The sequence below is a fragment of the Microtus ochrogaster genome, chromosome 2 (genome assembly GCF_000317375.1).
Source record: "Microtus ochrogaster isolate Prairie Vole_2 chromosome 2, MicOch1.0, whole genome shotgun sequence".
Taxonomy (NCBI): domain Eukaryota; kingdom Metazoa; phylum Chordata; class Mammalia; order Rodentia; family Cricetidae; genus Microtus; species Microtus ochrogaster.
The window spans coordinates 13,705,080-13,728,015 of NC_022010.1; the positions used below are offsets into that span (position 1 = coordinate 13,705,080).

The window sequence follows — 22,936 nt, forward strand, 5'->3', positions numbered from 1 at the left end:
GGCTCGAAAGCTACAGAGAAACCCTGTCTCAAAAAGCAAAGCAAAACAAAACAAAACAGCCGGGCGACGGTGGCGCACGCCTTTAATCCCAGCACTCGGGAGGCAGAGGCAGGCGGATCTCTGTGAGTTCGAGACCAGCCTGGTCTACAGAGCTAGTTCCAGGACAGGCTCCAAAGCCACAGAGAAACCCTGTCTCAAAAAACCAAAAAAAAAAAAAAAAACAAACAAAAAAAAAAAGGGTCACAGCATTAAGGAGGTTGAGAGTTGAGGACCACTGCTCTAAGCCCTGTTTTTCCAGTCTTGAGACAGGGATAATAACGACACCTCCCTCCCTGGCCTTGTGTGAAGATAAAGCGAGGTCACACATGGAAAGTGATGGCCACGAACCCATTCAGGCGTGTGGCTCTGGCAGGCCTTGCCCTTCTCCCCATTCCCTCTGCCTTACTAAAAATCATTAGATTACAGTCTTGAAACTGGCACCAAAGTTTCCTTATTTGACCACTTCCTCTTCCTGAGGCTGACTACCAAGGCCCAGCTATCAAAAGCCCCCTTTGGTTTACCTACTCAACATGCCCAGTTAAAATTAAACACTTCATCCTAACACGGGGTTCCCCTTTACCTGTTTGCTTGTTTGTTGTTTGTTTGTTTGAGACAGGGTTTCTTTGTAGCTTTTGGAGCCACTACACCCTAGCCCCTTCTAACACAGACCTCCCCTTAAAATGACACCCGCAAGATCACTTGCTGCTGTTTCTCTGCCTGAGTGAGAGAGCAGCCACTTTAACTTTTCTTCCCCGATTAATAAAGGATCTCTCTGTGAAAACAGGTGTTTGGGTGTGGTTTGTGCCTAGTCTGGGGTTCAGGAGAAAGCTCCCATTGTTTGGAGGTTTCCTTCAGAAATCTCTCAGTACAAGGCCTGATGTACAGCAAGCAGACGACAGAGGATAGTTGGTGTTCTTATTTTGCTTTTGTAGAGTTGGGGACCAAACTCAGGGGGTTGAAAGACCCTCGGAGAGGACCTTTTTTCGGGGAGACCTCCCCGACGCCAAGGAACAGGCCGAGACCGCACGGATGCAAATCGCAAGAGGTTTATTGAGTAGACACAGGTACCTGTGGGCAGCAAGATCTCTTGGAAGACTTGCGCGCCTGCCAACTGGAGGGCAGGCTTTTTATAGGGAAGAGCAAAAAGCAAGTTTTACAGAAGCAAAAGCTTGGTTATCGGTCAATCCGGAATGTGGCGGGGTGTCAGCAAAAGCAAGTTTACAGAAGCAAAAGCATGGTTATCGGAATGAGGTGGGGGGCATGACTGTTCCTATCTTATAGATATCCTCTTTTGCAGTCAACCTGCTTTGTTGATGTCCTATCTTACCTATCTTATTGACATCCTGCCTTGCAATCTTCCTATCTCAAAGACATTCTGCTTCCTCAAGCACATGGGATGTTCTTATGAGAGCAGGCTGGCTGCTGATCCGGAGAATTTTTTTTTTATTATTTTAAAGCAAACAGGATGTTCCCCTGGGAGCATGCTAGCTGCGGGTTTTGAGGAGGGGGTCTGTAGGGTCTTTCAGGGGTGAGGCATGTTAGCTAGCTGGTAGTCTATCACTGAGCGATAGCCCTGGCCCTATTATATTTATTTACTTAATTTTTTAAAATTTTGTTTCATTTGTTTTGAGACAAGGTCTCCATATATAGCTATGACTGACCCAGAACTCAATATGTAGACCAGGCTGGCCTCAAACTCAAAGAGATCTGCCCGCCTCTGTCTTCCCAATGCTGGGATTAAAAGCCTGTGCTACCAACCCTCAGCTTTAGTTATTTTTAGTTAGTTAAATTTTGTTGTTGTTTTTTGAGACAGAGTCTATGTAGTCCTCCATGTAAACCAGGCTGACCATGAATTTGTAGTGATCCTCCTGCCTCTGCTTTCTTCCTGGGCTCACAGGCATATACCACCACACTGTGTCAAACTTCTAAAAACTGTTTGCTGGGTGCAGCGGTTAACATCTGTAGTCCCAGTTACCCAGAGGGCCGAGGAAGGAGAGTCCCTTGACCCAGGAGCGTAAGGTCAGCCTGGGCAACAAATTGAGACCCTCCCCCAATGGTTGATTAATTAATTGATTAATGATACACCTTTGTGTGCCGTGGCACACCTCTAGTTGTCCCACCCAGTGTAGGGGCTCACGTTGGTTTTGAGAGTCATACCTGTGAGGATCATTTCCTTTCCACCAGACAGAAGACTCACTGCCTGCCTCTCTAAATGATTCGTTCTAACAAGTTTCTGTACAGCTCATGCCTCAGTAAGAGAAAAAAATACAGAAAAGAAAGACCAGCACAAGACAAGGCGTGCCCTCCCGAGGTGGGAAGACTGGAAATTCCGTACCAGGACCTGGCACCCAGAGGCCTCAATTTACATTCCCTAAACTTCCTGTTTAGAAGCCTTGAATGTGAGCTTTGTAGGAAAGTGGGGGGAGGGGAGGTGTCTCCTAGTTCCTCAGTTTCCACCAGAGGAAGCTGAGGGGGAAGTGAGGGGCTTCACAGCCCACTGAGCATGGACTCAGAGTCAGCTACCGGCTTTTCTCTTTTTCCAAACTTAACTATTTGTTGTTTTTCTCATTTTGGCTGTGATAGGTTGGGGGATGGTGGCACATGCCTTTAAACCCAGCAGAGCCAGGTTGACCTCTGACTTCGATGCCAGCCTGGTTTAACAGAGTGGGTTCCAGGACAGCCAGAGCTATACAGAGAAACCCTGTCTCTAAAAAAGAAAAAAAAGAAAAAAAACACCCTTCCCCCTCAAAAAGAAAGATTTATTCTTGACTGTCTGGTTTCATTTCTGTTTGCTGTGAGAAAATACCCTGGCATAAAGCAGTGTAAGGAAGAAAAAGGTTTATTTCAGTTTGTCTTTCCAGTCCCCTTCTGTGGGGAAGTGAAGGCAGGAAGTTGAGGTAGCTGGTTACATTACGGCCACACTCAAGAGCACAGAGAGATGAATGTCTGCAGGCTCACTAGCCAGTGCTCTCAGTTCAGCTTCTCCACTCAAAAACAGTTGAGGACCCCAGTCAGGGGAATGGTGCCACCGACAGTGGGCAGGCTCTTCCCACATCAGTAAACATAATTAGAGCAATCCCCCACAGGCAGACCCCCAGGCAAACCCAGTGAGACAGCCCCTCACTGAAGCGCTCCTTCCAAATGATTCTAGGTTAGCAGTTAAAGACAACCTTATAATGGCTGCTCCTCCTTCTCATCCTTCTCAATTTGTCTGTCTTTCCTGTCTTGAGGCAGAGTTGTGGCTCTCTGTAGCTCAGGCTGGCCTTCAACTCCCTCTGGCCCTGAGAATGGCCTTGAATTCCTGCTCTTTCCACCTCTTTCTTTGAAATACTGGGATTACAGGACGGCTGTCCAGAGGGCTCATTGGATAAAGAGCTTGCGGTGCAAACACACGGCTCTGAGTTCAGATCCACAGCACCCACTTGTGAAGATAGCACATACATGTGGCACATGCTTGTAACCGCAGTGCGGTCAAAATACATACCTCCGGGGGTTTGTGGGCTAGACGGTGGGTTCTGGGGTTAGTGAGAGACCCTGGTGGCAGCTCAAGATTCCTTTCAAAGTTGCCTTCAGCCACGGCCCTCACACATATAGGCAAGCGCCCCTGCATGAATATGTATGCACACACACATTAATAAAACTCAGAAACTTAGGAAGGAGACTCCCGTGCAGATTCTGGATGCCAGAAATAATTGGTGCCAGTAGTTTCTCTGATACTTAGTCCACAGCCCCGTAGGATTAGGTCATGGGTATTGTGTGAGCTACTTTCACGATGTTGAGACCAAACATCGGACAGAAACGACTTAGAGCAGAGAGGTCTGTTTTGGCTTAAGTGTCACAGTCCATTGTGACATAGAGGAGCGTGATGTCAGGAGCAGCTCAGGAACGCATTGTGGGGATCCTCACTTGGTGGCTGGGCCAGGAGGACTCACCCAAAAGTCAATATAACCTTCCAGGCCCTGTCCCTAGTGATCTGTCTTCCAGCTACCATTGCCAACGATCTCTAGTCTCCGGAAACAGCACCAGCAGCTGGGGACCAAGTGTTCAAGCCTGGGAGTCTGTAGAGAGACACTTTATATTCAAACCACAATACACAACATCAATAAGTCCACATTTATCCAGGGAGGGAGTGCTACCAGCATACACAGGCTGCAAGGCAAGCGTTAATGCCAGCTACCGCTCAAGGCAATTGCAGAAGAGGCAGTGGTCAGGCGTTGTGCTTGAGACCAGCCTGGGCTATACAGGGAGATGCTATCTCAAAACCAGTTTAAGGGTCTGGTGAGATGGCTCAGTTAAGAGCACTTGCTCTTGCAGAGGATTTGAGTTCATTTCCCAGTACCCACATCAGGTGACTCGTGTCCACTGCTTCAGGGAACCTGACACCTACACATACACACACACTTTTTAAAAAGTCAATGTTTCAAAAAATCTTTTGAAACATACATTATCATTTGGTAAGATGGTCTATTGAGTAAAGGTGCTGCTGCCAAGCATGACACCTGAGTTAAGCACCCAGGTAGGAGGAAACCCATCATCTTAGGTTCTCCTCTGACCTCTACACATGCGCCATAGCATTATCTCCTCCCTTTCCAAATAAATGAAAGCAATTAAAAAAGTCCAATAAATAAAAAGAAGTATACCACAATGATGAGGGCAAAGGTTTGGAGATCTTCCAGATTCAAATCCAAGTCCCGCTGGGTAATCTGGGCACGTTGCCTCTTTGAACTCCCCTTACCTCAGTTGGAAGTCATAATCAGCAAGAGTTTTCGGTCCATGGGCTACGGAGGATAAAACAAGATGACAGATTTATTTATTTTTTTTAAAGATTTATTTATTTATTATGTATACAACATTCCTTCCATGTATGCTTGCATGACAGAAGAGGGCACCAGATCTTATTACAGATGGTTGTGAGCCACCATGTGGTTACTGGGAATGGAACTCAGGACCTCTGGAAGAGCAGTCAGTGCTCTTAGCCACTGAGCCATCTCTCCAGCCCAGGATGACAGATTTAAAGTGTGGGCTGGAGAGACAACGGCTCAGCTGCTAAAAGCACTGGCTGCTTTTGCAGAGGACCCAGGTTCTGTTCCCAGCACCCACATGGTGACCCACAACTGTCTGACTCTCGTTCCAGGGGATCTGATGCCTTTATGATCTCGTTGGCCATACCACATACTGTGGTGTACATAACATTCTGACACAGACACTCACACACTTTAGAAAACAAACAGCTCTTTAAGGCCTGGAGTCTGGCACGCTGGAGAATGCTGGAGACTGCAGTGCAAGCACCGTTCATCCCGTCTTCATGGTCACCATAGCATCGATAATTCCATAGGAATCTAAGGTTAGGCCACCCTGAGTCTAGTCTACAAAGGTCTATTACATGCCAATAGTGGGTCTTGGTATGCAACCAAAGGGTTAAATTTCCAATTTCTAACTCAAAGTAGAACAAAAATTTTATAAACCTTACGTGTATATATATATTGACATGTATATATGTCAAAATACTCAGTGGTAGATACTCTATAGGAGGGCAATCATGTTCCCCAAAAAGGGGTGGGGAGGAAAGAAAATGCTGTCTTTCTGCAAGGCAGAGCTCCACATCCTCTTGAGACTTGGAATTCAAATCTAATTTTACAAATACCACACAGCCAGGCACTGCTCTGCATGCCTGCAAATCCCAAAACTTGGGGAACAGAAGCAGGAAGATGGAGAATTTAAAGCCCCCTGGGGCAACATAGCAAGTAATAAAGCAAAGAATGGGGTGCTAAGGGGCTGACTCAGCTGTCAACAGCACACTGCTCCTGTGAAGAACCTGAGTTCAGCGCCCTAACTGCCTCTAACTCCAGCTACACGGTGCCCAGCAGCCTCTGGGGGCACCTACCCACACCGACGCATATATATATATTTAAATATATATATTTAAAAATAAAAGTCAATCCTAGAAAGAAGAAAAGGGAGAGAGACAGAGAGGAAGAAACACAAAGAGAGTGAGAGAGAGAGAGAAAGAGAGAGAGAGAGAGAGAGAAGAAACTGTATACACATTACCAATGCACGGTAAAATTTCACATGAATTCTTATTGTTTCTGAAAGCCTTGCTGTTCATTTAGCACAATGCCATTGTTAATTAGTTAATTATGCGAGCCAAGCAAACGGCAGTGAATGAATTCTCCTGCCAATTAACGCCCCAGTGTGCATGCATGCAGCCTTCAGAAGGAATGCCCCCAGATTTTACTCATTCGCAGTCTGCTTGCCTAAACTTATCCTATACACTTAGAAAAAGTTGTGCTAAAAAAAAAAAAGAAAAAGTTGTGCTTCCCGCCGCCTGCCTAAGGGATTTTTTTTTCATTACTTGTTTATGCAAACAGCAAGTTGCATAAGAGCCTTGCTAGCTTTTTTTTTTTTTTTTTAAACGATTTCGTAGTTTCCTGGTAACCATTCAGTCATCTCTTTCAACACCCTGCCATGACATAAAGCTGGGGGCTGGACCACAAGTTCACCACAGACACACACTTGCCTTGAGCCTTCGCTAGGTGAGGCGCTCTGGGGCGGACTGACCAGATCTACTCATGATCAAACAGAACCATTTTCTGGTGATAAATGGCAAGAACTGCTGTGTGTTCCGAGATGAAAACATTGCCAAAGTCTTGCCACCGGTGTTGGGGCTGGAGTTTGTGTTCGGGCTACTGGGCAATGGCCTTGCCCTGTGGATTTTCTGTTTCCATCTCAAGTCCTGGAAATCCAGCCGGATTTTCCTGTTCAACTTGGCCGTGGCTGACTTTCTCCTGATCATCTGCTTGCCCTTCCTGATGGACAACTATGTCAAAAAGTGGGACTGGAGGTTTGGAGACATCCCCTGCCGTCTGATGCTCTTCATGCTGGCCATGAACCGGCAAGGCAGCATCATCTTCCTCACGGTGGTGGCTGTGGACCGGTACTTCCGGGTGGTTCATCCCCACCATTTCCTGAACAAGATGTCCAACCGGACGGCGACCATCATCTCTTGCTTCTTGTGGGGTGTCACCATCGGTCTGACAGTCCATCTCCTCTACACCAACATGATGACCCGCAACGGCGACGCGAAACTGTGCAGCAGCTTCAGCATCTGTTACACCTTCAGGTGGCATGATGCAATGTTCCTCCTGGAATTCTTCTTGCCGCTGAGCATCATCCTGTTCTGCTCAGCCAGGATCATCTGGAGCCTAAGGCAGAGACAAATGGACAGACATGCCAAGATCAAGAGGGCCATCAACTTCATCATGGTGGTGACTATCGTGTTCGTGATCTGCTTCCTGCCCAGCGTGGCTGTGCGGATCCGCATCTTCTGGCTCCTCTACAGAAACAACGTGTGGAACTGTGAGATCTACTCCTCTGCGGACCTGGCCTTCTTCACCACCCTCAGCTTTACCTACATGAACAGCATGCTGGACCCAGTGGTCTACTATTTCTCCAGCCCATCCTTCCCCAACTTCTTCTCTACGTGTATCAACCGCTGCCTTCGGCGGAACTCGTTGAGCGAAACAGATAATAACCGAAGCACGAGCGTGGAGCTCACGGGGGACCCCAGCACAGTCAGAGGTATTCCAGAGGCATTAATGGCTGACCCCAGTGAGCCAGGCAAACCCTCTTATCTGGCCACAACATCTCGTTAAGCCTCTATGCCAAGAAGGAAGGTTGCCACTCAGCCTGAGCTCTCTGGAGAAACAATCTGGCCGTTGCACAGAGCAACATCATGAGACTTGGCTCACACAGTTTCTCGGAACTTCTAGATTCAGAGAATCTGATTTAGAGAAACACCATGGTGGAGTCAGTGGCTTGGTTGCAAGGTGCTGCCATAGAAGTCTCAGAAGATCCAGAAGGTAGAAACTTGTTAGTCTCCCAAGCCTGCGGGGTGAAGAGGACAGGATCCTGCAGCGTTTGAGCTCCAGACACACCCATTCGTGCCTATGGCTTCTTGGTTTCTTTCCTCAGCCGTCTCAAAGCCTCGGATGGTCCTTCAGTCCCTAGGGTCCTACCTAGACTGTCTGTGGGACCCAGTGGGGGTCAAAGAGAGCCAAGGAGCTGGAGAGGATCTCTGCCCAGGTGTCATTGAACAAGCCAGCAGGTCACTTGGGTTCTGTGGAACCAATTCGCTTTTCAGCCAAACTTGAGCAGAAATGAAGAAGCGGGAGGAAATTCCAAAGCTTGGATTGTTCTAGGAGTCTTCGATGGTGGTAAGAAGGGGCTAACTCCAGGAGAGACTGAACTATCTGTTGGAGGGAATTAAACCATCAGCAAGAAATTCAACAGAGGAGTTAAAAGGCTTCAGGGAAGACAGCTGCCTCCCTCTTCTGTCCACTTTTCTTTGTAAAAGAGGTTTATGTGTATCCATGATTAAATGGGGTGGGTGGAATCCTCCTGGGTCATATGCTTGTATTTCTGTACTTCCATCTGCCATTTCAATAAATTTCAACAGGAGACACAGTCTGCTGTGCCATCTGTCTGGGTTAGAGTTCACAGAGATGGGCTCCTTACTTAAGACCCATATAGGTTATGACCTGTATCCTAGCAGAAAAGTCCAGCGTGTTGCTAAGCACAGACGGGCGTGGAGCTCTGTCATGAGATAGCTAAGGGATGTGTGGGAAGGACATAAGGCTGTTGCATTTGGGAAGGCTGTACAGTAAAGTTTGCATTGGAGTTTCCCCCTTTACAGTTTGGTGAGTGTTGCTATTAATAGCTGTACATTAAAAAAAAAAAAGAATTAGACCACAGTGGGATTTTTTTCCGCCCCCAGGAAGAGGAAGGGAGAGCTTCCTATGGAATGGTTTCGGTTCCCAGTTCGGAGATGGAAAGGAGATGTACTGGTTTGAGCCTGCTGTGGGTCCAAGTTTCTGCTCTACTTTCACTTCCAGTTTCTGTCCCTCCTTGATCCTTTGGCAAGATGAGGCTTAACTTTTTCCTCCTGAGCTAGATGCAGATAAGAATTTAAATATTCAGATTTCCCAGGCCAAAACCAGGGGAAGGCAAGAAACAGGGGACAGAAGGACAGTCTTGAGTTCACGGGCTTGCTTGAAGTTTATTGTCTCTATTCCCTTCAGCTCCCATGGGTAGGAATTTAAAAGCAGGGGTTGCCTTCTTCGGAAAGATGGCAGACAGGAGCGCAGAGCTGAGCAGGGATTTCCCCCGTTCAGATGCGTGACTCACAGGGAAGCCCGGTGAACCGCCCAGTCCTTCAGGGCTGAAGTCAACAGCTGACATTCTTTCCTCTGGTTTTCCTGTACTAGACTGTGCACCAGACTCTCTAGCTGGTGGCAATACAGCCAGGAGCAAGGTCGATAGGTGGTCCTCTTCTCATTGGACTCAGAGTCAAGGCAGGGAGGAAGGAAGGAAAGGCACGACCGCAAAGCTATTGGTGCTAACAGCCAAGCCTGGCAGTGGGGAGGGTGGAAATGACTGGGGTGGGGTGGCTGGGAAGGTCTCCTGGAGGAAGTGACATTGACCTGAGCCAGGTTAACAAGACAGAGCAAACTACGGAAAAAAATATGGGCTTAGGCAGTGGGGTGAGTAAGTACATGCCGAGGTCCTGAGGTGACCGTGAATCTGATGGGTGTGAGTCAGAACCACAAACTGAGTGGCTTAAAACAATACAAATTTATTCTGTCCTTTTTGAGAGGATAGAAATCCAAAATCAAGGTGTTGGCTGGGTTTGGCTCCTTGCATCAGCTCTGCAGGAGAGTCGGCTCCCTGCCTCACTCTGCGGTTGCCAGCAATTCTTCTGCTCTTTGGCTTGTAGAAACAGCACTCTAATCCCTGGCCACTGTGATTCCAGGTGTGTTATGTTCTACCGTGTGGTGCTGGGGACCAAATCCAGGGCTTCATATATGCTAGAGAAGCACTTTACCCACTGAGGCCACGGATGCAAACATTGTGCTACTTTACGCAAGGGATTTGAGAATCCTTGCGTTTTGGCACCCTGGGGGTCCTGGTGTATGAATGTATGTACAAGCAGGTGCCAACTGGAAAGGCGGTTATAATAATTTCTTTGAACTTTAGGTTTTTATGTATTACTGCTGTTGTGTATATGATGTATGTATTGTGCAATGTTCACACACAGAGGTCAGAGGACAACTTTGTGGAGCCAGCTCTCCCCTTCTATCTTAGTTCAGGTTCGGGGGATCAAGCCCAGCTCAGGTTACAGTCAAGTGCTCCTCTGAACCACCCCACTGGTCCCTGCTTACCCCAGAAACAATAACTTGTGCATGTATTTTCTTTATGCCCTCTAAATCTTACAGCTGCTTTCTTGACTTTGGGGGTGTGGCGGTTCTAGGGACTACACATTCTAAATACTCTGAACTTTGTAAAGAGGGACTTCCTTTTAGCTGTCCCCAGTAACCTTTTCCAAACATGGACAGATCACCCCCTAAATCTAGAACCAGAAACCAGGGGTTCAAGACCATGCCCATTCTGATGTCAGGAACTCTCCTCCCTTTCAGATTAATTAGACGAGTTACCCCCGACCCTGCTCTGGAACCTTCTGCAGTGTGTAGGACTCTGGACAATGTCCAGTATTCTAATGGCAACACACCCCGGCCCTCAACTGTAGCTCAGTTTAATATTCAAAACACTTCCTGGATGTGGTCTGGGGCCATACTGGTTTCACTGTTGACAAGCCTCAGCTGTCCACACACAGGACCTGTCCGGAGGCCTCTGGCCTCATCTCCTGCCCTTGACTGTGCTTCTGTGGTCTGTGATTTAGCGAATGAAACAGTTCTTTCAGGTGCCTCAGACAGAGAAAGGGTTTGGCGAAGTCTCAGACTGTACCAGTTACCAGCAGCAAGGGATCTGGGTTGTTTCCGGCAGGCCCAGCTTTTGGTTCAGTTGGTGATGTCTTCACATTGGAACAGGCTTTACCTGTAAAGTAGGCCTGAGGTGTGCTTGGGAGGAGGAGCTAGCAGGACAACTTGAGCCTGTGAATCGGGGCCAATTTGTCTCAAAACAAACAGAAAAACCAAACAAGGTGGCTAGGAGAACGGCTCAGTTGGAAAGATGCCTGAGAGCTAGGGGTGGCAGCACACGTCTGTGCCGTCAGCAATCGGGAGGCAGAGGCGGGTGAATCTCTAGGACTCCGAGGCCAGCCTGGTCTACATGGTGAGTTCCAGGGCAGCCAACACTGCACGCAGTGAGACCCTACCTCAAAAAACAAAACAAAGCAAAACAAAATCTCAAATCAAACCAAACCAAATAAAACTAAAAACAAATGAGCTGAAAGCTAGGCCCAGCAACACACATTTGCAATCCTAGGCAGAGATGGCAGAAACATGGGCTCACTGGAGCTCACTGGCCACCTGGCCAAGCAGGACCAAGAGCTCCAAGTTCAGTGACAGATTTTGTATCAAAAATAAGAAGGTTGTTGAGGAAGCACACCTTCCATCCACCCCTGGCCTCGCATGCATCCGCACGTGTGCACACATCCGTGCAAACACACACATAACCATAAAAGCCCCTACAAATTGGAGCAGACAGTTCACAAGTTTATGCTTATATATATTTGTGTGTGTGTGTGTGTGTGTGTGTGTGTGTGTGTGTGCCCTGATGCACACGTAGAGGCCAGAGGATGACTCGAAAGAGTTGGTTCTCTCCTTCCACCATGTGGGGCCCAGGGATCAAACACAGGTCATCGGACTGGGCTGTAAGTGTCCTTATCCCTGCCTGAGCTATCCCTGCTGCTCTAGAACAGAGAATAAGCTTTTTGTTGTTGTTGGTGGTGTTGTTTTTGTTTTTTGTTTTTTGTTTGTTTGTTTTGTTTTTGAGACAGGGTTTCTCTGTATAGCCCCGGATGTCCTGGAACTCTCTCTAAAGACCACTCACAGAGATCCACCTGCTTCTGCCTCCTGAGTGCTGGATTAAAGGTGTGCACCATCACTATCCAGTTTAGACTCTTTTTTTTTTTTGTACAATTCTTTGGTGACTGAGTCTGGAGCTGTTCGTGTTAGAGAGCCAGACTTCCTGAGAAGAAATTACATTTATTTCTTCTTACAGTAATAGGAAAGGAATGTTTGTTATAATAATTTAGTCATATGCTACCAATAACTGCCGTATATTCCTGCTGTGCAGCTGTGTCCTCCAGTTTGAAGCGTTACCGTGAGAGGGAATGGGGGGGGCGCTCACTGGGGGTCTGTATATAAACAGTAAATACTTGCTGGGAGACTCTTCAGTGGAACTGCCTGCAAGGTATGCTTGGCGCTCCAGAGAATTTTTGTGAGTTGTCACCCGTGCTGAGGTGGGCTTTACAGGAAGGCAGCTGCCTTAGTGATCTCAATGATCTCACCGCTTCACCGAGCTGGACCTGAGCAGAATCAGAAGTGTTTGGTCGTAGGCCCGAAGTGTCTTATCTAAGGTAAGCAGACATTTCTTTATACGGTGTCAGGAAATTAATGCAATTTGAGATTAGGTTGCCCAAGAGATTAAGAGCAGGGAGGAAGGACACTTGAGAGGAAACAGAAAATAAACCAGGCAGGATGGGGAGCAGGCGTCTGCAGCTCAGGCACTTGAAGGGGTCGTGAGTGCCACATCTGCCTGGACTGCACAGTGTGCTTAGGGCCGCACGGCGAGCTCTATTTAAAGAAACATAAGCTAGGGCCTGGAAAGATAGAGCGCTCAGAGGCTGAGAGCACTGACTGCTCTTCTGAAGGTCTCAGGTTCAATTCCCAGCACCCTCGTGGCAGCTCGCACCTGTCTGTTCCAGTTCCAGGGGACCTGACACCCATGGTAAAACACCGATGCCCGTAAAATAAAAATAGAGAAATATGATCTAGGCTTGGGCAGCTCTGGGCCAGGACAGGATGCTTCACCTAACTCTTAGCCATAACAGTCATCAGACTTTCACATAGGAGAAACCATTGATTCCAAATCACTGTCTAGAAAACTGTGAAGGGGCCGGTGAGATGGTTCAGCATGTAAAAAGACTTGCTGTCCCGGCCTGATGGCTGGCGCTACCCCAGAACCCCAAGAAAGAGCTGGCTATGGAGATGTGCATCTGCAGTAGCAACACTCCTGCAAAGAAATGGAAGGCGGGGGAGCTCATGGGCCAGGCAGCCTGGAGGAGCAAGAAGCATATTAGAAACAAGAGAGAAACTTCAACTCGGCGGAAGGAGAGAACTGTCTCCCTAAGGTGTTCCTGTGCACAAAAGTGTTCTACCACACTCATACACCCACATGCACACTCACAGCATACAAAACAATAATTGCTTTAAAAGCTAAAAGAAAATATTTACAAAGACAACAGCACTGCCCGTGCAGAGGTGTGTGTGTGTGGTGTGCACATGCGCATTTTTGCTTGTATGCTTATTTATTGTTGTTCAGGGGATCCAGCCTAGTGGGTCAGGAGTGCAAGGCAAGTGTTCTACCATTGAGCTACATTCTTGGTTCTGAGTTTTACATTTTCGTGGGGTACTATAGGGGAGACACCCCCACCCTGCCAACAGAGGTAGTCACAGCTTTGGCTATTCCAAGTCGGGGTCCTGAGGGTCGTGATAGGTGCTGGTCATGCCGGAAAAGGTCCCATAATATGGAAGGAGTTCTGGCAGTGGTGGGTGGGCCTGGTGGGTGGGCCCTGGGGATCCCTAGTATAGAGGCTGAGTGGTGTCAGAATACTAGGACCCCAGATACTAAAGGACACCATCAACTTTGACCCACCGGCCCAGAAATCTTAGGAGAGTGGAGCGTCTCCAGGCCATCTTGATTTCAGCCACAGTGCGAATGGCATTTTACGACTAGTTTGTACACGGATGTGCTCTCTGCTGGTGTTCCTTGGGTCAGGTTAATAAAGGGAACGCTCCACTTCGCCTGCGTGGCTGGGCTTTCAGCCAAGCCCATCACAATCCTCTGCAAAAATCCTGCCGCGTCAGCTATGCTACAGACTGCTTCTACCAATCACATCCCCCAACCTCCGGGAGCAAGGAGCACTGTGCCAGCCCAGACCCATTCACCCGTGAGCGTCTAGACATGGGGTCAAGAGCCCAGGGAAAACCTTCCTGGAGAATGAAGTTCTTTGTTGTTACATGTTGCTTAATGAACTTGGGACAAAGAAGGGATGGTTGGTAAAATGCTTGCCAGGCAAGCAAGCATGAGGACCCAAGTTTGGTTCACCTAAAAAGCTGGGCATGGGGCTGGAGAGATGGCTCAGAGGTTAAGAGAACTGACTGCTGTTCCGGAGGTCCTGAGTTCAATTCTAGCAACCACATGATGACACACACCCATCTATAATGAGATCTGGTGCCCGGAACACTATATACATAATAAATAATTTTTTTAAAAAAAGCAGGACATGATGGCACCCACATGTGATCACAGTGCCGGGGAAGTGACGACGGGCAGATCTGTGGGGCTTGCTGGCCAGTTAGACTTGCTTCCTTGTCCAGCTCCAGGCCAAACGAGAGGCCCTGTCTCAGGAAAGAAGACTGGGGAGATGGCTCAGCAGGGAAAGGCACGTGCCACTATCCCGGAAGACTTGATTTCAGCCTCTTGACCTACATAGTGGAATGAGAGAATCAATGGCTACCAGTTATCCTCTGACCTGCGCAGGCATTCAAGGTGCTCATGCCCACTCGTGTGCAAGTGCACCTGCACACACATGCACAAATATATAGATAAATGTGAGAAAAATTAAAAATAACAAAACAAGATGGATGCTCCTGAGGAGAGACACCCCAGCTTCAGCTCCGGCTTCCACATGCGCGTGCACACACACACACACATCTGCACCCGGGCATGCAACCACTCCCATACATACAAGGACAGACAGACAGACAGTTCTGCTCCGTCCTTCTCTTCGATAACCAAAGGAACATGACTATTTCATAACCAGCGTGAGACTCTCTCTGGGCCCAACTGTAACATTTGGCTGCACTCTGTCTCTTCAGGGAAAAGGGGCTGGCGCAAGGCATTGCAAACATCAGGGCCTGACCTAAGGTCCACAATCCCACGGCCCTGTGTGAGGCAAGGAAGGTCTGTCTGGGTTCTCAACAAATACTGAGAGACGTGGAGCCCTGACCACACCCAGACGTGGGTTTGACTGGAAGCTGCACCTGGCATGCTCAAGGGAAGTTGGCCAAGAAGAGAAAGCCTCTGTTGTCATGAGGCTGAAAAGCAGCTGGTTCCTTCTCTGCGTTTGCAGGACACGTGACATCTGGGTGGTAGGATAATGGTTTGGATGGAGTGACAGGAAAGACGGGCTGGGCTCCCTTGGAGAGGAGTCAGTTGATCACCCTGGGTCATCACAACAGAGATCTGCTTTCCGGTGTCTGGTAGTGTGAGGACCTGACTTTGCAAGCTCCATTCTAAAGAAGGGGCTTCATCTTAAGCCATATAATGAGCTAGGGGCTGGGCAATCTCAACTCCAGAAATGTGCTGTCATAGCAAAATTTTGAACAGATGCCCTAAAAATAGCCAAGTAAAAAGATAGGGAGCAGGGCCATAAACTTTAACAAGGTCCAGATGTTCCGGGAGGCATCCTGTCCTTGAAGACACCTTGTCCGCTATTAATGACTCTTTCTTAGGTTTTTGCTCCCAAAAACTGACCGGTGGGTTCAGAAACTACCTTATCTTATGTACTCCTCACCGCATCCCAAGACAACAGGACGTGAACTCCCTGATTGCCGCATTTCCCCTTTAGAAAGTTTTCCCCTTCTCCGGGTTTGGATTTGCACTTTCCTCCCCTGCTGGCATGGCGGAGGTGTGGCCCAAACTCGAGTTTGAATTAAAACCCCCCTTGTAATTTGTATCAGAAATCCGGCTCCATGAATTCATTTGGGGACCAGAAACTTGGGCACCACAGTAGACCCTACCTGTGCTCAGCTCAGAGAAACACTTCCATTAGATCCTAGCTTGGAGATTTCCTATAATCATGACATTATAGGAAAAGTGAGATTTCCTGCTTCATAGAGAAGTCAGCTGAGGACCAGAGAGTTTGAGTGATTTATCCAAATCTGGCCAATGATAAACCAGGAGAGCAAACACAAACATCTCACTCCATGGCTTTGTTTTCAAGGTTCTGAGCAGAAAGGAGATGAGAGAGGTACTGACAAGAGGAGCTGGAAAGTGGAGGCTGAAAGCCTTGACCCACAGCAGGGGGAGGGAGGCATCCCACTTCCAAGTCTCCAACCATTAGGGCCTCAGGCCCCTCCCTGGATGCCTGGCATAGTGCCTAGAACTCAGAGGATGTTCTAGAAAGGCTGGTTCCCTTCTCCAAGGTTGGCTCTTGGATGACCTTGCTCCTCTTTCTTAGTGCATTTATTTCTTTTTCTTTTCTTAAACTGTTTCTCTTCTGGCAGTGGTGGCGCAATGCCAGCACTCAGGAGGCAGAGGCAGGTGGATCTCTGAGTTTGATGCCAGCTAGGTCTACAGAACAACTCCCAGGACAGTCAGAACTGTTGCACAGAGAAACCCTGTCTAGAAAAAACTATTTTAAAATGTTAGTTTCACCAGGGGGTGGTAGCTCAAACCTTTAATCCCAGAACTGAGGAGGCAGAGGCAGGAGGATCTCTGTGAGTTCGAGGCCAGCCTGGTCTACAAGAGCTAGTTCCAGGATAACTAGTGCTGTCACACAGAGACCCTGCCTTGAAAAAAATAATAGTTTCTCCTCTGGGCTGGAGAGATGGCTTAGAGGTTATGGTGGATGCTGCCCTTGCAGAGGACTGGAGTTGTCTCAAAACAAACAGTGGCCGGAGAGATGGCTCATTGGCTAACTTCCTCCTCTTTCTTTGGGACCAGCAGCCTCATCCAGCAGCTCACAACCCAATTCTGGGTCCAGGAGATCCAAGGCCTCCGACCTCCGGAGGCACTTGCACCCATGCACACAAACACACACATCTAAATATAGCTAAAGATAAACCTAGGGGCTGAGTATGGTGCCTCATGCCTTTAATCCCAGATCTTAAGAGACAGAAGTGAGAGGATCTCTGGGAGTTTAAGGCTAGCCAGAGTGACATATGAAGTTCCAGGACAGCCAGGGCTACATAGAGAAACCCCGTCTCAAACAAAACAGAAACAAATCAAAAGTAAATAGATCTTACAAAACCAGAAAACAAGGCTAAGGATGTGGCTCAGCTGGCCAAGGGCTTGCCTCTGGGTTTGGTTCCTGATCTAACAGGATGACGGCACACACTCTTATAATCTGAGAATTCCAGAAGTGAAAAAAGGAGGACAGGGCCATCCTCAGCTATATAGTCAGTTTGAGGATAGCCTGGGCTTTGTGAAACTCTGCTTTTAAAAAAGTATAAGACAGACGAACAAAAAAGACACAATCCTGCATCCACATGGTGGGTAGATAGAGACAGAGAGGTGAACCAGCACTTAGGTTGCTACTGCAGAGGACCTGGGTTCACCCAGCACCCACATAGTGATTTTTTTAAAATATTTATTTATTTATTTATTTATTTATTTTGTATACAATATTCTGTCTGTGTGCATGTCTGCAGGCCAGAAGAGGGCACCAGACCTCTTTACAGATGGTTGTGAGCCACCATGTGGTTGCCGGGAATTGAACTCAGGACCTTTGGAAGAGCAGGCAATGCTCTTAACCTCTGAGCCATCTCTCCAGCCCTCCCCCACATAGTGATTAACAACCATCCATAAATTCAGCTCCTCTTTGTATGTAGGTGCATATGTATGTATCTAAGCTATCTACCTACCTACCTATCCATCCATCCACCCATCTATCTATCCATTCATCTACCTATGTACCTATCCATCCATCAACCCACCTATCCATCAACCCACCCATCTGTCTGTCCATCCATCTGTCTGTCTGTCTGTCTGTCTGTCTGTCTGTCTATGTGGAACAGTTTTCTTATGGAGACTGGTCTCAGACTTTCAGTCATTCTCCTGCCTCTGCAACTAGAATACATCTGGGATTATGGATTATAAGTGTTGGTCCAGAAAGACAACTATCATATGTACTCACTCATAAGTAGTCTCTAAACATAAAGCAAAGAAAACCAGCCTACAGTCCACAACCCCAGAGGACCTAGACAACAAAGAAGTCTCTAAGAGAGACATACATGAATCTACCTAGGAAGGAGAAAAAGACAAGAGCTCCTGAGAAAATTGGGAGTGTGGGGGTCATGGGAGAGGGAAGAAGGGGAGAAGGCAGGAAGGGAGAGGAGCAGAGAAAAAATGTATAGCTTAATAAAAACAGAACAAAACAAAAAATAAGCATGGACCACCATGTTGGGTCCTGCCTTTCTTTCCTGTCTCTGTAACCAATATTGACAGAAACAACCCTGGAGAGGAGAGATTTGCCTTGGCTCATGACTTGAAAGGGTTTGAGTTATCATGGCCGAGCATGTTTGTTTACTGAGATGGTGGTGGGGGTGGCAGTGGCGGGTGTTTATGCCATGGTGTCAGGAAGCAGAGAGCCAGGCAGGAAAAGGGCAGACATAACATTCCCCTGAGTGACTGACTGACTTCCGCCAATGGGGCCTACCTCCTAAAGGAGTCACAGCCTCCCATAAGAGTGCCAGGGAAATACAGGCAAGATTCAAGACATCGCTCTGAGGTGTGATGTCTGTCATCGAAGCTACTGAGGTTGGATTGATCTGCCACAGAATCCCTGGCTGACTGAGAGGAAACCTGATCATCAGCTTCCTGAGGTGAAACCTGGTCATCAGCCTCCAGTGGGGACTGGCCAGTGGTTCCAGGGTAGAGCACCATGTGTGTTTGCTTAGAACCAATTTATCAGCTATAACCCTGAGTAGAATTTGACAAAGGGCCATGGCACTGCGCTACAGAGAAATTCAACATTAGAAAAGGCAGAATCCCATAGGAACACATTGGCTTCTCATAGGCAAACACGCCCCAACTGCTTCCTCTATCTCCCCATTACCTTGTTTGATGATGGAAATCAATCACAAAAACCTATTCAAACACACACACACACACACACACACACACACACACACACACACACACACGACCAGCAAGAATGGCTCAGTGGATAATGGTACTTGCTGCCATGCCTAACGACCTCAGTTGGATCCCTAGACTTTATTTTGTTGGGTTTTTTTGAGACAGGGTTTCTCTGTAGCTTTGGAGCCTGTCCTGGAACTAGCTCTTGTAGACCAGGCTGGCCTTGAACTCAAAGAGATCCGCCTGCCTCTGCCTCCCGAGTGCTGGGATTAAAGGCGTGCGCCACCACTGCCCGGCTGTTTTTGTTTCTCGAGACAGGTTTTCTCTGTGTACCCCTGGCTGTCCTGGAACTCACCCTGTAGACCAGACTGGCCTCAAACTCAGAGATCCGCCTGCCTCGGATTCCCAAATGCTAGGATTAAAGGCCACCATTGCCTGGCCAAATAAGTGTTTTTTACATTAAAAAAAAAAAAAGAAAGACTGGTAGTGACAACACACATATTTAATCCCAGCACTCAGGTTGCACAGGCAGGCATATCTGAGTTTGAGGCCAGCCTGTTCTATAGAGTGAGTTCCAGGACAGTCAGAACCCTGTCTTGAAAAACAAACAAACAAACAAACAAGGGGAAAGAAGAAGATAGAAAAGGATATCCAAGAATCTGACTGCAACCCCCACGGCATCAACTGTTGAAAATACTTGAGAAAAGATTGATCAAGCACCAGGAACCTAAAAAGGAAACCCACAGAGGTTGGGTGTGGTGTGGGTACCTCTGATCCCAGCACCTGGGGGACTGAGGATCATCCCGAGTTAGCCTGTCTGGGCTACGCGGGAAGACCCTATCTTGGTAAATTGAAACAAATACTTGAAAAAAGGAGAGAGAGGGTTTAGGACAGGTGTGCTCTGGATGGTTTAAAGCCTCACAGGTTTCTACCAGACTCTTGTAAAAGAGAAGGATTTCAAAGGGACACTCAGGAAACCTGCAGGACCGTTCTCTCAGCCAAGCCCCAGAGAGTAGGTGGGGTGTGGGTGTCTTTCCCAGCCCATCAGGGAAAGTGGGAGAAAGAAAGAATATGGTATCTCACCCCCTCGGAACTGAGCCAAACTAAATCCCTTCTTCCTTAAGTTGCTTTTGGTGGCAGAGTCTTCTCACAGCAACAGAAGGGTGATGATTCACAATTACAGGAGGGCTTTGGTCCGTCTGGCTGCTGAGCAGCTCAGTTACAGCAGCGGGAGTGGGCAATGGAAGCTGCTCGCATCACAGTGGACCAGGAGCATGACTGACGGGGTTCCACAAGCTGGGGTTCACCTCGGTTTCCCAGCTTTACAGCTGAGGAGGAAACATTCAAAATGGAATCCTGCCGGGCGGTGGTGGCGCACGCCTTTAATCCCAGCACTCGGGAGGCAGAGGCAGGCGGATCTCTGTGAATTCGAGACCAGCCTGGTCTACAAGAGCTAGTTCCAGGACAGGCTCCAAAACCACAGAGAAACCCTGTCTCGAAGAAAAAAAAGAAAAAGAAAAAGAAAAAAAACAAAACAAAAATCAAAATGGAATCCTGTGGAGGACATTTCAGATTCAAATACAACAGTGTCCAAAGAGAACTAGAGACTCACCCCATATGGAAAGCCAGCAGAGTTGGAATGGGAACCGCCATGAAATACAAAAAAACTGTGAACCTACAGGAAGCAGACCAAGAAGGCCAGACAATGGCGCATGCCAGCGTAGGATATAATCATATACTGATTTTTCCAGAGTCACAAAGGACATGGGAGAGACGTTCCTCGAGCCTGGGAACTCGGAGGCCACGAAGGAGAAGATGGATATATTTGACTGCATAAACAGTCAGCTGTTTTGTGTGACAAAGGACACCATAAATAAAACCAATTCAGATGGTGGAGCTGAAGAAAAATATTTGCAATATAAATAACAGCCCCCACCGTCTGCTGATTGTTACCGTGTGCCAGGAGACAGTCTGTTCATGCCACGCGCATTCTGCATCTGCCTCCAGCAACGCTTTGAGGCAGGAGCCGTGGTGACAACAGTGATGGTTATTCCACAGATGAAGAAACTGAGGCACGACAAGGTTAAATAAATAAATTGCTGAGGCCACAGGGGCGGGCAGGGCAGAATCAAGATGTGACCCTTGGCAGCGCTCTCAGTCACCCTCAGATGGAAGCCAAATTGTGCACTATTTAAAGAGCTCTTACAAACTAACCCGAGTCAGCCAAGCCACACACAAATGGACTTCACAGGCTAATGGACTCAAATTCAGCGGTAGCCAGAAAAACACAAAGGAGGGGTTGGAGAAAGGGCTCCAGGGATAAGAGCACTCGTTCTTGTAGGGGACCTGAGTTTGGCTGCCAGCACCCATGTGGGTCACCTCGCAACCACCTGCAACTCCAGCTCCAGGGGATCTGACAGCTCGCACCCCCACCCCCGACACAAATGAAAATAAATTTAACAAACAAACAACAGAAAGAAGCAAGGAGGCCTTACTGCATACATCGGCCTGAGGCAGATGGGAAAGAGAAATGGTGTCAATTGCTACAGAAATGTGGAGAAAAGGACATTCTCATGCACTCTCTGGCCTTTAGGGAAAGCTATCTGGCAATGTCCATGAAATTAAAACTACATGTCCCCTTTGACATGCTAATCCCATTCCTGGGAAGTTGTCCCAAAGAAATAAAAAGAGCAATATTCAAGTTTTTTTTTTTTTTAAGATGTTTACGAGAGACCTTTTTTGTGGTTGTTTTGGTTTTGGTGGTGGGCGGGGTCAGAAAACTAGGCACAGAGTGAATGCCCAACCAAAGAGAAGCTACGTCTTTCCTATGGAATACTTAATTAACAATGAAGGATAATGACCGCCTCTGACTTATAATATTTCCACAAATTATTGGGAAGTATGAAAAATATGATGCTTAAAAAAATGCAGCCAGGCCAGGCAGTGGTGGTGCACGCCTTTAATCCCAGCACTCGGGAGGCAGAGGCAGGTGGATCTCTGTGAGTTTGAGACCAGCCTGGTCTACAGAGTGAGTTCCGAGACAGCCAGAGCTACACAGAGAAACCTTGTCTCGAAAAAGAAAAAGCAGAAAAAGAAAAAAAAACTGTTTTCTCCTGTTTTTCTAGAACAAGGGGAAAATATCCGTGGAAGACTTTAGGTTGCCCCAGAGGAGCAGCATAAAGAACGCACACTGGTTGTCGGGGAAGCTGGGGGATGCGTGGGAGCTGAGAAGTAAGAGAGATGATAAATGACAAGCCACAGCTCGCATGCAGCCCGCCTTGCTGCTTGCTTTATCATGAATAACATTGTGCTGGACCATGGCTGCTCATAGGGCTGGGGCTGGGGGTCAGACTAGTGCTACAGCCACCCTGTGAAATGCAAAAAGGGCCTTACTACTTTTTAGACTTGTCACTGCCCTGGCTTGACTTGAGAAAGTGTGCCTTCCTATAGTTTGCATCCAGGGCTGGCTCTCCTCCCGCCCGTAGCTACGCTCTGCTGGATCACTTACAGGCTTCGATAGAGCTTTGGCAAATAAGGCATGGCTGAGAATGAGACAGAGATGATATGATCCATAAGCCCCAAATACCTATAGTACAGATACAGTTTGTACAGCTAATTGGCATTCCTTTAATCCCAGCATTTGGGAGGCAGGGGCAAGCAGATCTCTGTGAGTTCAAGGCCAGCCTGGGCTCCATAGAGTGACCCTGTCCAAAACGTAAAAGTTATCTGTTGCTGGAGAGATATGGGCTTGCACTCACACATACCAGAGCCAAAGAGGGGGCTAATCTATGGAGATGGGAACCACAGCCACTGACTGGAGCCAGGCTCTAAGGCAAGCAAGAAGCCTGGATCCTCAGGCTTGCTGTCTGCCGTGACTCTCATTTCCACACTTTCTCCAATCATACAAATGTTTATTGAATAAACATACAAATGAACACAGAGAGCTCCACAATTCCCAAAGAGAGGCTGACACACTGATAACCTGGATTGGAATGCAGATCGCTGTTGGATA

At 47.8% G+C, this 22,936-nt stretch overlaps 1 protein-coding gene across 1 annotated transcript; it reads left to right on the top strand.

Moving 5' to 3' along the window:
* Positions 1-6,572: 6,572 nt before the first annotated feature.
* On the top strand, positions 6,573-8,492 carry Hcar2 (hydroxycarboxylic acid receptor 2). The gene has a single exon (XM_005344399.3). The coding sequence runs from the start codon at positions 6,609-6,611 to the stop codon at positions 7,689-7,691; it is 1,083 nt and encodes a 360-aa protein (XP_005344456.1). The 5' UTR covers positions 6,573-6,608; the 3' UTR covers positions 7,692-8,492.
* The last annotated feature ends 14,444 nt before the right edge of the window (positions 8,493-22,936 follow it).